Source organism: Leptonychotes weddellii, chromosome 2 (assembly GCF_054177405.1).
Source record: "Leptonychotes weddellii isolate Sample4059 chromosome 2, ASM5417740v2, whole genome shotgun sequence".
Classification (NCBI taxonomy): domain Eukaryota; kingdom Metazoa; phylum Chordata; class Mammalia; order Carnivora; family Phocidae; genus Leptonychotes; species Leptonychotes weddellii.
In genome coordinates this window covers 150066480-150082495 of record NC_138370.1, presented here as the reverse complement: position 1 = coordinate 150082495, position 16016 = coordinate 150066480, and the positions used below count along the sequence as shown (strand labels likewise).

General features: G+C 47.7%; 1 protein-coding gene across 1 annotated transcript in view; it reads left to right on the top strand.

Annotated features, from left to right (window-relative positions):
• TBC1D1 (TBC1 domain family member 1) overlaps window positions 1-13129 on the top strand; it is a 219821-nt gene extending 206692 nt beyond the window's left edge. Inside the window, exons 19-22 of the mRNA XM_081813168.1 lie at window positions 766-829; window positions 2303-2472; window positions 9090-9263; window positions 12601-13129. Of these exons, the coding sequence (XP_081669294.1) occupies window positions 766-829; window positions 2303-2472; window positions 9090-9263; window positions 12601-12804 (612 nt within the window). The 3' untranslated portion in view covers window positions 12805-13129. The remainder of the gene's footprint in view (window positions 1-765; window positions 830-2302; window positions 2473-9089; window positions 9264-12600) is intronic.
• The last annotated feature ends 2887 nt before the right edge of the window (window positions 13130-16016 follow it).

The window sequence follows — 16016 nt, the reverse complement described above, 5'->3', positions numbered from 1 at the left end:
CCTGGGTGGCTCAGTTGGTTAAGCGACTGCCTTCGGCTCAGGTCATGATCCTGGAGTCCCGGGATCGAGTCCCGCATCGGGCTTCCTGCTCGGCGGGGAGTCTGCTTCTCCCTCTGACCCTCCTCCCTCTCATGCTCTCTGTCTCTCATTCTCTCTCTCTCAAATAAATAAATAAAATCTTTAAAAAAAAAAAAAAAGAGATTGCTGTTATGGATTGCATATTTGATTGTGCTCATAAAACTTCCCCAATAATTATTTCTCTTACTTGGCTTAGATGTGGCACTCTGTCTAGTTACTAGTACATGTCTCTCAGAGACTAAAGACACTGAGCTGTCGCAGTTGGGCTGGTCTTGAAGTCCTCTCCCAGGACCCTTGCACAGAAGGCTTGGTATTCTGATTGATACCATCTATATTTGTTCAGCTATAAAAGTTGATCTACTGAAAGGAAGTCTTGCTGTCTAAACCCAGAAGCTTCAAGTTTGTTTTGGGAAATACTTCTTTTTAAAAACACATCTTTGTTATAGTGCTGTTTGAGATCTTTTGTATTTTCTGTAGTGATGAATTACGTGGGTTAGACTGTGTATTTCATAAAACAGACATTTCACAAGAATATTCTTATAGAGGGCTGTCTTGATACACATAGTACTTCCCCGAAGCTCAGATTACAAAGATACGACTAGTTCTCTAACTTATCTTCCCAGCCTCTGCAGCCACACCTAAGAAGGAGGCCGCCCTCCTCTTTTCAGCTTCCTGGGGCCTTTCCAGCTTCGTGGGGCCGTCCGAACTGTGAGCACTTGTGACGTTTGTGGAAACAGTGTGGCCCTGAGCTGTGAGAGAGATGGGTCGACAACCCACCCTGGCACCAGGTCTGCCGGTGTGGCTGAGGCCCTGAGCATCCCCAGGGCTGACCCGGCCGGTCGGCGCCGAGGCCTGCCCTGTGCGCAGCCCACAAACCACTCTGACGCGGACACCTTCCCCTTCCCCATGTTAGCAGCTTCCAGCCTTTCTTGCTTCTTTTCTTTCTTTCTTTCTTTTTTTTAAAGATTTTATTTATTTATTTGACCTAGAGAGACACAGCGAGAGAGGGAACACAAGCAGGGGGAGTGGGAGAGGGAGAAGCAGGCTTCCCACCGAGCAGGGAGCCCGATGCAGGGCTTGATCCCGGGACCCTGGGATCACGACCTGAGCCGAAGGCAGACGCTTAACAACTGAGCCACCCAGGTGCCCCGAGCCTTTCCTGTTTCTTGATGGCTCCTCTGCCTTGTCACGCTAAACCACCTAGAGAAGTCCAATGCTGGGGGGATTCTTCCTCTCACCTGCTTTTGTCTTCCAGAACTTGATGAACTGGACCACTACTTTGTGTTTCTCATTATCCCTGCAGCCCCCCAGCCCCCATATTGACAGTTGCCTCTAATTAGATTTATGCCCTCATCTTTAAAATGATATTTTTTTCTTGTATTTTTAATTCCAGTTAGGTTACTTGCCTGAATTTAGTCATCAAACAATTAGTTGCTAGGGGTGTGCTTTGGCCCCACGGCGATTTGACTCTTTGTCAAGTGGCTTCAGCTCTGTGAGGAAGGGGGAGCCAGGGGCGAGGCTGGCTGCTCACCCCGTTGCCTGGGCCACTTGCCCTCCCTCTCAGCACGTCCAGTCAGTGTAGGGGTTGCTAACATTGGCCAACTGTTGGAAGAAAAAACTATGGCAAGAACTAGAAAATAACTCTGACGGAGTTCTTTTTATTTCTCTGAAGGAAGATGGTTTTTACTGCATTATGCTAAAATCCAGCATACTGGCAAGTATTTAATAATGTACTTTTGCAACTCTGCAGACATTTTATAGATTTTAGAGATCTTTTAGTTCCTTCTTTCAAAACGGGAAAGAGGTGCAGTTTTTTTATCTTAATTTCTGATGCTGTGTATCTAAACATCTTTCAGTTTTACTCATAAAAATGTGTTTTAGGAACTCTTTTAAAACCCCAGAGCATTTCTAGAAAAATAGTGTAATAAAAAGTTTTCTTTTAACTTTTGAAGCATGTTAAGAGTTTAATATATTTTTAGAACAATAACAAAGATTGAACCTGTGACAATAGCTTAGCAGTACGTTTATCTGTATTTCTTTTACTATTTGCAATATTGTCTTGACAACCTTATCTGAAATATCAGGCACTTAAAAAGGAAATAAAGTTTGCAGTTTGGGCTTACAGTTCCCCACCATCCTGCTCTGATGTGTGGACAAGAAAACGCAATGTTACTTCATCGGAAACTGGTCTGGTTTAACTTTCTGCATTTCTGTGTTTTCCCAGATATGATCTTTCTTCAGGGATCAGAGGTCATATTTAAAGTGGCATTAAGTCTGTTGGGAAGCCATAAGCCCTTGATTCTGCAACATGAAAACCTAGAAACCATAGTTGACTTTATAAAAAACACCCTTCCCAACCTGGGCTTGGTGCAAATGGAAAAGACCATCAGTCAGGTATGCTTCAGTCCGACCTTCCAAAGGCTTACGCCCTCCTGGATTTGGAGAGCTTAATTTTCTTTTGATCGGGACCTGCCTCCTACCACTTGGTATCGTGGGCAGCATCTCGTGTGTTGCCCGGCAGGTAGGAAGCATATGGCCAAATACATGTTCAGTGACTTAAGTGCATGTCCGAGCGCGCGTATGTTGGGAATGTGATGGGGCTGTGTCACGTGTGAACAAGGGGGCAGTGGTCAGTGCTGACAACCAGCACAGGTTATCGGTAGTTGCTTATAGTTAAGGGGCTTCACCCTAGTTGTTTGTTCTTCTGAAACACATGTGCTATTCAGTGTAGGCTCTTACAGTAGGAGTGCTTTGGTATTTTTTCTGCTATGTGCTATTATTTGGAATTTTCTAAAAATAACCCTTTGATAGCAAAATCATGATAGTATATATTCTAGAGATTTGTTTCATGATGTGTTTTGTTTTTGTTTTTTTTAATAGAATTCAGTTCCACATCTGTGGCTTGAGCACCTCTGGTTTCTGTAGCCAGTAGAACTGTTTCTCTCAAATGTTAGGGGCAAGGGTGAATTGAGCCAGAATTACAACTAGATCAGTTGTTCAATGGTCTGGTTTAGGGGTGAGAGCAGATTTTGACTCTGTATAAAGAAGAGTCTTCTAGTAATGTTTGCTGACTCTGAAGGACTGAGCTATTTATTTAGTAGAGGGTGGATCACCACTGCAAGTGTCCAGGGGCTGGATGGCTGAGAATGCTCTGGAAGGGATTTCTGCATCGGGACCAGCAATCAGGCCCCTCCTAAGCCTAGAATTTACCTCACCTGCTCCCAGTGCAATGCAAGCATAGAGCAGTTAGGTAAAAACTAGTAGTGAAACAGAGCTAATTTTTAAACAAACCCTTATTCTGAGGACTTCTGACAGTCCAACAGGAATCCAGTGATTCTGGCGGACTGCACCCAGATGCGGTGTTTCTGGTTTTATTTGCTACCCCTCCTTCAGTGTGGAGCACAGAGAAAGAAGCAGATGTGGCCTGGGGAGGGGAGCCGGTGTGAGCCCGGGTGACTCTGGATCTCCGCACATTTCCTACGCCCGTCCTTCGAAAGGGCACTGCTTTTCCACTCTGCACTTTCATTTTTAGTGAATTGATGCATCTCTCTGTATTTTGCTTCCCTGGCACGTTTCTCTCAATGTGAATAGCTTTGGCTTATTCAGGCCCTACTTTCTGCCAGGTTCTGTGTGAATCTACATATGCACAGGATCTCATTTCATCATGACCGCATTCCTGAGAGGATAGGTGGTTTTAACCCATGAGGAGCATAGGGCGCAAAGAGGCAAACTCGCTGGCCCTCGGTCACCCTGCTGCCGAGGGGAGAGGTGGGGCTTCTCTTGCCTCAGAGTGACTTAGCAGCTTCTCAACACCACCACGCGCCTCCGGGCATCATTTAATTACAAAGGTTTTTCTATATTTTACCTGTATGTTAATACTGAATTCTCTGCCCTTTTGATTCTTTAATTTTTGGCATTTATGTGCACTGATGCCCTTTTAGAGCTTTCACTGCATATACTTATATTTTATGGCCCCTGGGGCAAACGCAGAGAGCCTTGGTTACCTCACGTCTGTGCCCGGGGGGTGCCTCGACCTGGCTCCTGGCTCTAAGGTGGGCAATCTCACCTGACATTCAGTTTACCTCCTGGATATTGAGCCCCAGAAAAGAATCCCATTTTCTCCTCCCTTTTCTGTGAAGAATACTTATTCACAGTATCAGGTTCTCTTTAAATGTTGGAGGAATAGAAATGGACACAGCATGGAGAGAGTTTTGTGTGTGTGCACCTGATTTGTTTCAGGCAACTGTCTTGAGCTTGGGATCCTTTATTCCACTGACTCCTTAAAATCCTGGGATGTGTATTATAATCCCCATTTTTATAGGTGGGGAAACTGGTCATGGATAGAGTAACATGCCCAACACCCTGTGTGCGATGGCAGAGCCAAGAATGCAATGTGTCTCTGACACTGGAGCCCCTCCTGTGCAGAGAATGAGCATGGAATCCAGTAATTCCAAATGTGGTAAGAGCCACAGTGGTGCCCATGCAAGGGCCTATGGGAGCCAGGCTGGTGGAGTGCGCACTGCTGATTGGGAATTGGGACAGTTGAATTCAGCTGGGCCTGAGGAATGAGCTAAGAACGGGTCAGCAGACGTTTTCTGCAGTGGGCCAGATAATAAGTCTTTCAGGCTCTGTGGGCCACAAGGTCTCTGTTGTAGTCACTCTACTCTGCCTTTGCAGCCAAAGGGCGACCAGTAATACGTACATGAATGAAATGACTGTGTTGCAGTAAAATTTTATTTACAAAAACATACAGTGGGTCAGATTCAGTCCACAGGGGGCACTCTGCTGATTCCTAATCACAGGCATGGGAGTGAGAATTGAGAGAAATTCTAGATGCCTTAGCATTGAACTTTGAAGGGAAGGGTGGTTGTGGATTGGGAGCAGCAGTGTGGGGAACACAAAAATCTACATTTTGGGGCCCAGGTTTTCATCCTACCAAGAGTCTTGATGGGAAGCCCAGCTGTCTACCCTCTTGCCCTCCCATGCTTTCCATCTGGAACTTGACATCTGTCAGGCTCACTGCCCCCTCCCCACCTAGAGGGTGCTCTAGTTTCAAGTCCCACTAGGAGATGAGGCCTGAGGTACAGTGCGACTCCTTGGCAGCCTGAGAGGGCCCCCAGGCTCAAGTCTTGGAGGTCCACAGGGTGCAAGTGACAGAGCATCCACTGCACCCGACAGAGCATACTGTCTTGTATGTGAAAGTCTCGGTGGGCTTCTGTGATCGTTATGGCTCCATTTCATTCGCTGACTTTTCTGTGGATGGCCTCAGCTTGAGCAGTGGGGACATAGCCTGCATCCAGGAAGGGAGAGGGAGATAGGATAGGGCTCCGCGGCTTTGGTTCAGTATGGGCAGGTCCAGAGTTGACAGAGCCCAGGGCAGAAGGAGAAGGGTCTCTGAAGTCTCTGTGGCAGGTCCTCAGTTTAATTGTCAGTTGATTATGAGCCATAAAAATCCTCTGACCCAACAACGGGGAAACCCTGGGAATAAACAGAAACCAAGAGGAGGAGGTCAGGTTTGTGCTTGTCACAGCCAGTGCTGTCTGCGTCTGCCGGCTCATTTCAGTGTAAGGAAGGAAACAAAGGTGGAGGGGACTTTGGGAGACAGGGCAAAGAGCCGGTTGTCAACATCCTTGGGGCGGAATTCAGAGTGTGGCCCCAGACCCGCACCTGTCCTTGTACCCTGTAGGAACTTGTCAGAAATGCAGAATCTGGGGCCTTGCCCCAGGCCTGCTGAGTCAGAATCTGCATTTTAACAAGAGCCCCAGGGGATTCACTCACTCTCACACACACACACACACACACACACACACACACAGGCCTGCTGAGTCAGAATCTGCATTTTAACAAGAGCCCCAGGGGATTCACTCTCACACACACACACACACACACACACACACACACGAACATTTGAAAAGCTCTGCTATGGGCAGCTTCATTGAACACACTAGACAATTCCCTGTTCTAGTTGAGCTTGTAGGATAGAAACCAGAATCTTAACAAGGTTCCTTTGTTCAGGAGCCGCTCCTCAAATCCCCAGTGTTGGGACAGCCTCTTCTGCGCGGGGAGGAGCCCTCGCGGCTCAGGCAGTTTTGGGCAGCTTGCTGGGCTGAAAACAAGGGATTTTTCCAGAGGCCAATCAGGGCCGTTCCAAAAGGGTGGGGAACAGTGAGGAGGAATATCTTACCACTGGGATTGTTTAGAATTGCTTGCATGTGGTGATCATAAAAAACAGACCAGTTTTTAGTTGGGTTTCTAATTTTTAAATTCACTACAGGCACTGTAGCCCCTGGTGGCTGATCCCCAGGCACCCTGCTCAACTCACTGAGATGGACAGACGGGGGCGGGGGGTGGGGGGCAAGGCCTGGAGGCTGGGAAGGTGGAAAGTATGTGGCCAAGTCTGCAGACGTCAGGGTTAATGGCTTCATTACATAGAGTGTCCACAGACTGCAAAGACGAACTCACTGGGTCTCCAATAGCAAATGAGCCAAGAACATAAACAGACAATTCACTGAAAAGGAGATCCATCTAGTAAACAAATATCTGGGAAAATATTTAGCTTCATGCATAATTTAAATAACATACAATGCTCTACCTACTAGATTAACAAAATGAAACGTATTAAGGCCGGTACCCAGTGCCAAGGGTAGACTATCTGGCATATTGGTGTGTTGTTAATGGCATTGTGCATCCATTATTCCCATTTGGGAGGCAATTTGGCGATGTGTATCACAAGCCAGTAAAATATTCATACCCTTTGACTCAGTAATCCCATTTCTTGGAATGTATCCGTAGGAAATAATCCAAAATATGGGAAAAGCCATATGTACGAGGATGTTTAGAGTTGTCATTTATAACTACAGAAACTTTACAAGTAACTAGATGTCCAGCACTTGATGAATGGATTAACAGGGTTATGCCATGTCGAGTAAGTAGGATAATGAAGCCATTTGTAATTATGCTCATGTAGAATATATACAGCAACTCGAAAAAGCCTTGTTTGAGGACCTGGGCTCTCCTTTCTCTGCCAGCCACATACTTCCATGCTTTGGGATCAATTCTAGGGCATAACTGCAAAATCAAGGGCTCTAAGTATTTTAGCAGCCAGGAGATAATGATGCAATTCAGCAGCGATGATTATGACCCAGGATGGTTCCTGGGAATTAATGGAGCCCTGAAAGAGTGCATGGCTTTGTGCACAGCTGAGAGCCATTAACCTTAGCAGGTCATCAATCTGTATTAAAGGCCACAGGTTTTGTTCCCAGGTTTTCCAGATTAGTAGCTCATTTAAAAATAAATCTCCATGGAAGAAAAGAAGTAACTATACATTTATTCTGCATCATATTTATAATTATACACCAGTGCCATGGCAGTCTCGGTTTTAATGTTTGCGGTTTTTGCTCTGTTTGAGCTATTCAGAGGTTCCATGGTGTGGCATCCTTTGTAATTTTGCTGAAGCGCAAGGTTGAATGTTGAGGGTTTCATGACAAGCGTGTGGAAGCAGCTTCCTTAGCTAAGTGGGCACCTACTCACCTTGCCAGGTGTGTGCTGGGAACTCCCACGAGTCGCTTCACGTAATTCTCACAGCGATGCTGGAGGTGCGTGCTCTCACCCCGTGTCAAGGGCCAGCAACCGAGGCCGGGAGAAGTCAAGTAACTTGCTCAAGGTCATTCAGGGTGTCGCCAGGGGAGCCCTGATTTGAGGGCTGAGTCCGTTTTCTTGACTGTACTATAGAGATGATGATCCCTGCTGACCTCACAGTCACTTTGAGGGACAACAGAGAATTGCCTATCAATATGGCAAACTTTCACACTCACGCATACCACAATACAATGTGTAGTATTTTGGCATAGAATGACTTTTGTGCCTAATTGGTCTTGTCCATTGAATTAAATTGAAAAGCAGGAAGCTGAAAAATTAATCTCCAGGCAGAGAAGTTTGTTGGGAATGGTGAGAAAGTAAACATGGTTTTTGAAATATCGATTTCAGGGAAGATAGGATTCATCCATGTTTGAATGCTAATAGGGCGCCGTCGGGGAAAATGAGGTTTTCATTGATTTTCACTACGTTGGAATTTCTTTCTTAAGGAAAGACCGTGAAGAGTTCCTTTGTGCTCTTGAAAGGTCTAACTTCATCCTCTAAATGTGTTTTCTGTGATGCTGGCCTTGTTTCTACGGAGCCAGCATGACCGAAGGCTCAGACCCACACGCAGAGCCTCTCTGGGACTTCAGTCCTGTGCTCAGAGCCACAGCCGTGGGGCGATCCCCCAGAAACAGCTGCGGAGAGAGGCTGCGGCCGCGCCTGACCCCCTCTTCGGCGCAGCTCCCACCCAGCTCACTCAGAGAAAGTACAAACACGAACAACGCACTTGTGCACTTCAGGGCTGTTTTTCACGCGGGTGGTTTTTTGATCACTGTTACTATTATGAGCAGGAAGGCATTGTTTCATGTTCACTCATCTGTGTGGGCGACATTTGGGTTTTGGCTCATTTCTGCATATCTTATGTGCAAATGAGGGTTTTTTAGTAAACAGTTCCCTTACTTAGCTGTTCTTGTAACTCTAAAAACCCAAGTGAACTATAATTAAACTTTGACTTGGTGACTGGGCAAATAGGGCTGTGATTCTGTTGTTTTGTTTTTTTCCTTTCTCTTTGACCCACAGCTGATGTGTCTAACATAATAGAATTTTCAGAGAAAAAGGAAATCTGTACAGAAATAAGAACTAAAAATAAATTTTTATAAAAAGCCTTTTAAAAAGTAAGGTTTGGGCTTTTGGAAAATGAGTTATCAGAGACCCGTCCCTATTGTTACCTCGGGTTTAGTTCTCAATGCTTCTTTTGTTCTTTCTTCCCAAGTAGAATTGTTACCTTTTCCATGCAGCGAGTTTTCCTTATTTCTCCCTGATAGTACCAGGCCCGGAGTAGGTGCTTAGGGGATGCTTGCTGACATGGCCGCGTACGCGTATGTGTGATTTTTCTCATTTTCAGTGCCTGATGACTTTTCTGTATGTAACAGGTGTTTGAGATGGATATCTCTAAACAATTACAAGCCTATGAAGTTGAGTACCACGTGCTTCAAGAAGAACTTATCGATTCCTCTCCTCTCAGTGACAACCAAAGAATGGACAAATTAGAGAAGACCAACAGCAGCTTGCGCAAACAGAACCTTGACCTCCTTGAACAACTGCAGGTAGAGCATATTTATAAAGCTGCTTCCTGAGCCCCGAGCGTGTGGTAGATCATTAGCGCACCAAACCACCGGCAGGCTGGGTTTTCCCATGACTGAGGGACCTCTCCCCACTTCCCCTCTCCCTGGTCTGTTTATAGTTGGGATCAAAGGTATCCCAGGAGAACTGCTCCGTTTTATTTGGGAGCAGACAGATTATCCTTTGCTGAGGTCAGATGGTCCTGGAACTTTTTGAGAGGCTGTCTCTGCACTTAACCCTTTTAGGAGAGAGGCCCAGCGATGAACTGGGTCCAGGATGCCTAGGGGCTGTTCGCCGAATGCCAGCAATTGTGCTTTGAGTAATAATGAGAGAATCAAAGGCTTGGGCTTCTGTGAGCGAAACCAGCTAGGTCCATGGAGGGATGTTAGGGGAAGGGAGTAACACAGAGATCTACCTAACAAAGCAAACCAGAGCATATGGTCAAGATTGTTGAGTCCTTACTACAAATAACAAAAGTTTGATTAATGAGGGACATAGTTCTCCCCTCTAGAAGCTTCCATTTTAACATGGATAAATGTGGATGAGGACATGTGGTAGAAATGCAAACAGACCGTGCATACAGAAGGGTAACATGGGGGTAAGCCTGGGGATGCAGCTCTCGTCAGATCCAGCGTTGTGTCCACCCACACTGTTGCACTGGGCAGACTGCTGAACTGCCCTGTCCTGAGTCCCTCGTCTGTGCGACACACAGTTCCTAACTGCTGAGCACAGCTCCTTTCCCAATCACATAGAATAACGTAATGATACGGTCTACTTTCTTAATGTCATGAATGGGTGGTAATGCTGTTAATGTTAAGGAATTGTTCTGAAGAATTTAAAAAAATTTTTGAGTTGCTGCAAAGACAAATACATATTTGCCCCCAAAGTATGTATTTTATGGTGTTCCTGGGCTGTCCTTAGAATAAGCCTTCCATCCTGACCTATGCATCTTTGTTTTCTCCATAGAAAGTTGCTGCTTTGCAGACACAAGCTTGGCTGTGATATGAGAAAGGCCAGCATTTGAGAGTTTAATAAATCAACCTTGTCCAAAATGCATTCCTCCCAGCAGGGATTTGTCCCAGGAGACCTACTGGCTATTTACTGTAGAGGAACAAAGAAAAATGCTTTTGATGCCCAGTCCTAACCACCAGGCATATTCTGAAATTTAGCTTTTTTTTTTTTTCCCTACGACTGAGGTGTCCTAACTGAAAATATGCTTGTGTACAGTATCTCCAGGATGTCTTGGCTGCACCCCGAAGGGGAGGCTCGCAAGGATAAAGAGCCTTATCTGGCCTGTAACGGTCTGCAGTGGAGGTGGTAATTTTAAGTGACTTCCAAACAAAGTAGGTCTCTGAAATAGAACCTGATAGGAACATTTCTGACAAAGCTTGGACTTACATTTGGCGCATGAAGATAGGCAGTATGGAAATGGAAGGTTCCGTTTATTGGGCTAATGCCCGTGTGATTTTTTTGTGGTAAAGGGTGCAGGTGATTTAATGGCGCTTCTATGATACTGTACCCCTTTCATGACGAGAGAGGCTGTGAAAAGCTGCTCAGATCTCGAAATTCCTCAAGAAAGGCACCAAGCGGTAATTGGTCATGACTGACATCCTCCTTGGAATGGTCTCTCTTTCACCGAGCGGCTGTGGTCTTGCGGAGGGACCATTCAAGACTGCAGCTGTGCCAACCCACCAGTATTTGGAGCCCCTGCCTTGCCGGGCGCCAGGGCCGCTGGGGTTCGGAAGACACTGCTACTGTCCAGGCCTTGGGACGGGGATTACGTTGTGTCAGTTTGCAGGTGCTTGAAGATCGTTTTCCCATTTCCCTCCGTGAGTCACATGGGTTTACTGTCTTGCAGCCAGACTATATATATTCTGTAAGACTCACACCTCCTTTCCTTTTTTTTTTTTTTTTAACAGTTTTCAGAGTCCAAGGATAGGTGTTAAATATAATAGTTTTCCCCAAAGTATCAAAATTGACCGTTTTCTAGCTTTGTTCTGTTCCTGTTAGTTGTCAGACAGGCACCAAGGTCCCATTAATTTTCTGGTTAAACACTTAATGTTATCTAGCAGCTGGAGAGCAAAGTGTCGCCTGTTTTGTCCAGCCGCACATAGAAGACGATTCCATATACCTACCAAATGGTGCCAAATAATAAGGGACATACATTTTTTATAATAAGCAACTGTGAGTCACCCAGTGCCATTGAACTAGGTGCTGCGGGAGGCCCAACCCGTGTACAGGATGAGACGTGCTTTTTCCGTGAGAGCGCTTCAGTCTCGTTGAGGAGAGTGACAGTCCTGCAGAGCCACTCACCACGAAGCTGGGTGGCACGAGCAGTCCTTCGTGGGGGGCGGTGGACCGGTCCCAGGCCTTGAGCCTGGGTAGGAGTGTGAGGATCACAGAGCACCCCTTGCAGGTGCACACTCAGCGTGAGCGCCCCTGCCTGGTGAGCACGCAGACTTGGGAGCTCAGTCCTTTCTTCCTTCTATTTTGAGTGTTGCAGCCGGCACAGCGGAGCTAGACTTTGAGTCGTGAGGTGTCTGTCTGGCACAAGTGTTGTCTTGTTCAAGAACCTGTTTCCCGTGTTTTGAAAATGAGAGAGAGAAAAAAATACATGTACCATTTGCCCCACCGCACATAAGCGGGCACGTGTGCAGAGCTGCACGCATCAGCGAGATGGAGCGGCGGAGACCGTGCGCGGGGGGCCCTTCGCAGACGCTGCCCAGCCCCACTCGTGCTCCCCGGGGGTGCCCGTACTCCTTGAGGTGGTGGGGCCTGGTTACCGTAGGAAGACAGGCCTCTGGAGCAGAGGGCCAGTACCCGGTACTGCTGGGGCCTTCCCCTGGGGAGGAACCGTCTGCCTCTCGGTCTGACATCGGTCTGTACGTACGAGCGTGTTTGTACGACTGGGCCAGGCTGTGCTGCAGTGATACATAAGGCTCCAAGTCTCAGTGGCCTGGCCCAGCAGCAGTCGCTTTGTCCCTGAAGCTCCACCTCCTGTTCTTGAAGCATTCTTGGCCCGGATCAGAGCTGGCTTCCCTGTCGTCGGGGCCGGGGGCCGGCTCCCTTTGCACTGTGAAGCCACCAACCATCTCAGAGTAGCCGCAGCAGGGAAGAAGTCCCTGCCTTCCTGCGGGGGAGCCTGGGAAATGTAGTCTTCCTGTGTGGCCAGAAGAACTGATGCTACGCCGGCTTGTCTCTGCCACAGTAGGGCTCCAAAGTGTCTCCAAGGCTGGACGGTGGAGTGTAGGGGGGAATGCCCCCCACCCGCCCCTATGTGTTCTCACTCGGCTGTTCACATTCTCTTCGTTTATTCTCCAGGTGGCAAATGGTAGGATCCAGAGCCTGGAAGCCACCGTTGAGAAGCTTCTGACCAGTGAAAGCAAGCTGAAGCAGGCCACCCTTGCCTTGGAGCTGGAGCGATCAGCCCTGCTGCAGACGGTGCAGGAGCTCCGGGGGCAGATGACAGCAGAGCCGCGCGGGCCGGAGCCTGACCTCACGGGACCCGGGCCCACGGGCGACTGATGGCGGAGGAGACGCCTCCTCGCCAGAGCACGGCTCCGGGGGAGACTCGGCGGCCCCGTCCTAGCACTGTCCAGGCCTTAACTGAGAGGGACAGAGGATGCCAGAGGATGCCAGAGGAAGAGAACAAGGCATGACGCGTGCTTCTCAGGGAGGACGCTGGCTTGCCAGCATGCAGACTTCTGAACTAGAACTTGCAAGTCATGGGGACGGAGGGCCCAGTGTTTTTGTTGTTGTTTAGGTTGCAATTCGTCCCTTCTTTAGTCCCTTTTACTGTACCCAGTAGGTTTAGGTGGCATGGATGTGAATAAACGCACCTTCATGTTTCCTTGTTGTTTCCTTATTCAGCATCACTGTGCTTGCAAAGGTCAGTTAGTCCTGTGGAAGTGCAAGGGCCGGGAGGGCTCTAGATGAGTCCTCTGGCTCAGATGTGGGTCCATTGGTCTTCCACGGCGGGTTTGTGGGACCACACCCTCTGGTCCCCAGCAGGCCATGCAGCCTGCCCCTGTCTGTTTTGGCCACGGAAGCCCCAGAGAACCATTAGGACATCTTGAATTTAGCACTCTCCTGGGTATTTACTGAAGTTTGTCTTTTTTAAAAAAATAGTTTTCATTTTTTACTTGGTCCTTAAGTATCAATCAAAGTCATTGTAGATAAATGTTTTATGGGTAAATCACCAGTTTTTAGGCTCAAACCAAGTGTTGCTAGTGAGCGACCTGCATTTTTAGACTCTGAGATGTTTATTTCTTTGTGGGTTTTCGTCACCCTCTTAGAGCCGGGTATTTCTTTTTGCTGTTGTGTGATGCAAAGCAGCTGTGAGTCCCTTTGAGTGTCCACCCTTGGGAGTTGTGTTCCCTACGGAAGTAGCCAGGTGCATCAGGATTGTCATGGGTCATGGGTGCCAGAGATCCTGGGACTTTGGAAAAAGCCATCAGCCTGAAATCGCAATCAGATAGATGGCAGTTGAGCGCAGTTTTTCAGAGCTGGGAAGTGTGTTCTGAACATTACTCACACCACGGAGACCCCTTCCCTCGGGAGGATGAGAACCCTGGGCCTTCAACAAGCAGAGAGCCGCTGGTGGCTGGCGTGGCCTCGTCGGGGCCCTGGTGAGGCCTCTGCACGAGCGCTCTCCGGATGGGCCCTTTCTGACAGCAGGATCGCTCTGGCCTTCGTCATGGTAGTCCGCCCTAGTCCACAGGGCCTTCTTGTGACCCTCTCAGCAGTAGGCATCTCTTTCAGCCCGAGGTCAAAGGAAGGATTTTCACACTGGAAGTCGTCGCAGGTCTCCCCAGACGTGTCCAAGGGTGACAAACGCGCTCTCCCCGGTGCCTCACGGTTGGCCAACATCTGGGGCTCTCCCGGACCCCGTGTCGGAGGGTAGCGGTTCTCCTCACAAATCAAGATGACCAGCGCAGTAGCCTCCATCCCGAGTTGTCCCACCAGATAGAGGAGTTAACATTTGAGGGCTTCTTTCTACCTATTTTGCTGTTTGAATGTTTAATAATGTTGAATTTTGGACATCTTATTACCATTACTCAGAAAACATGGACTCTGTATTAAATAATAAATGAGACAGCAATAAATCTGTGCCCACACTTTTATGGTGTCTGTTTTACTTGTAAACTTCGGATTTTTGCTTTTCAGCCCAGGTAAGGGAATGCCTCATGAGCACCAGTGGGTCAGAGTGTGAATATTCCCTAACCAGCAGTGAAGCCATTTGAGGTATTGGCACCTTGTATTTCCAGTATTGTTACCCAAGTGCTAGTTACACTGTAGCACCTCGGCAGGAGGGTGAGTCTCGCGCCGCATCAGGTGCAGGGAGCTGGTGCTGGGAGGTCGCACAAGCCTGCAGGTACAGGTCAGACAGAGGCTCAGCCTGTGTGGGACTTAGCCAGGGAAAGAAACATCCAGAGAGCCAATTCGCATGACTGTGTGAGGATTTGCAGAGGAAGATTCTTAAACCGAGTAAATTTCATGTTCTGTTTTTCTCCAGCATCCAACTGTATGCACCTGCACACACGTGTGCACTTGAAGGTTGTCTTTGATGCCATTTATGTTCTCTTAGACTTAGGACATTATGAGCCCTCAGGAAGCACACTATTACATACCCATATGTTTTTAAATTGTGTAATACATATGTGATCTATAAAATAGAACTCAGTGCTGTGTAGTAACATCCAGTCCCCTCTTAGGAGTTAGGTATGGATAGCATGACTGTGTCCAGTGTTTGGTTTGGTTGGTGAATCAGGGGAGAAGAGTTGTTCCGAGTGCTATGGGGATTGGACCAAACAGGGCCGTGTGTGTAAGGAGCTGGGGAAATGAGGTTGCGGAGGAAGGTACTTGAGTCAAGAGGAGTCACCGGTCGGTCCATCTGAGAAGCAGAACACATTCGGATGCCAGAGTGGGCCTGGGCAAGGTGGCGTGCAAGGAGCTCTGTGGGAAGCTCTTGCTGCCATATCGTGACCACCTCTGTGATTCTACAGCCAGGTGTCCGGTGGTGGGCCTGGGGCCACTCCGGGTCAATATGAAGATCAACACTTGAGAAGAAGAAGAGGAGAAGGACGATAAGCTGGAGCCTGCCAGGCGCCTCTGTCTGTCACTTTTGACTACCTTGACCTTCAGAGAAAAATGGCTCTTGCTTCACTTTTGCCTTCCAGATCTCACACAAGCATGTCTTTGAACCATGTCTGACTTAGAACCGCCAGGGGAGGGGACTCTGGCAAAGGTAGTTCTGGCTTAACCAAGTTGGCATGGTACAAACTACTGTACTTGATTTTGGAAACTGCCTGGCCCTCCATCCAAGTATCTGTGGTCAGAGATCCGTAGCGTTCAGATTCATGGATTGACTTTGACTTTGAAAATCACTGATGGTGCAGTCGGTACCGGAGGCGAGAGTGTGACGGCATCCAGGACCGCCGCCCCCTTCCTCTGCTCGCCTCTGTCAGGTGTCACCAAATGTTTTGCAGATTAAGATCTAGAAACTCTATGTGGTAAAAATAATTTACAGGCCACATTGTCTTTACGTTGATTCTACTTTCGGGGTTTGTAATGACTCAAAATAATCTTGGACTGGGAAAGCTGCAGGGAACCTTCTATTTCCTACTAGGAAAACCTACTAGAAAACCTCATTTGATAGAGGAGAACACTGAGTGAGATGATGAGATGTTCAAGATCACCTAATCGTTAGCTACAGGATCGGAGTTAGATCCCCAGTC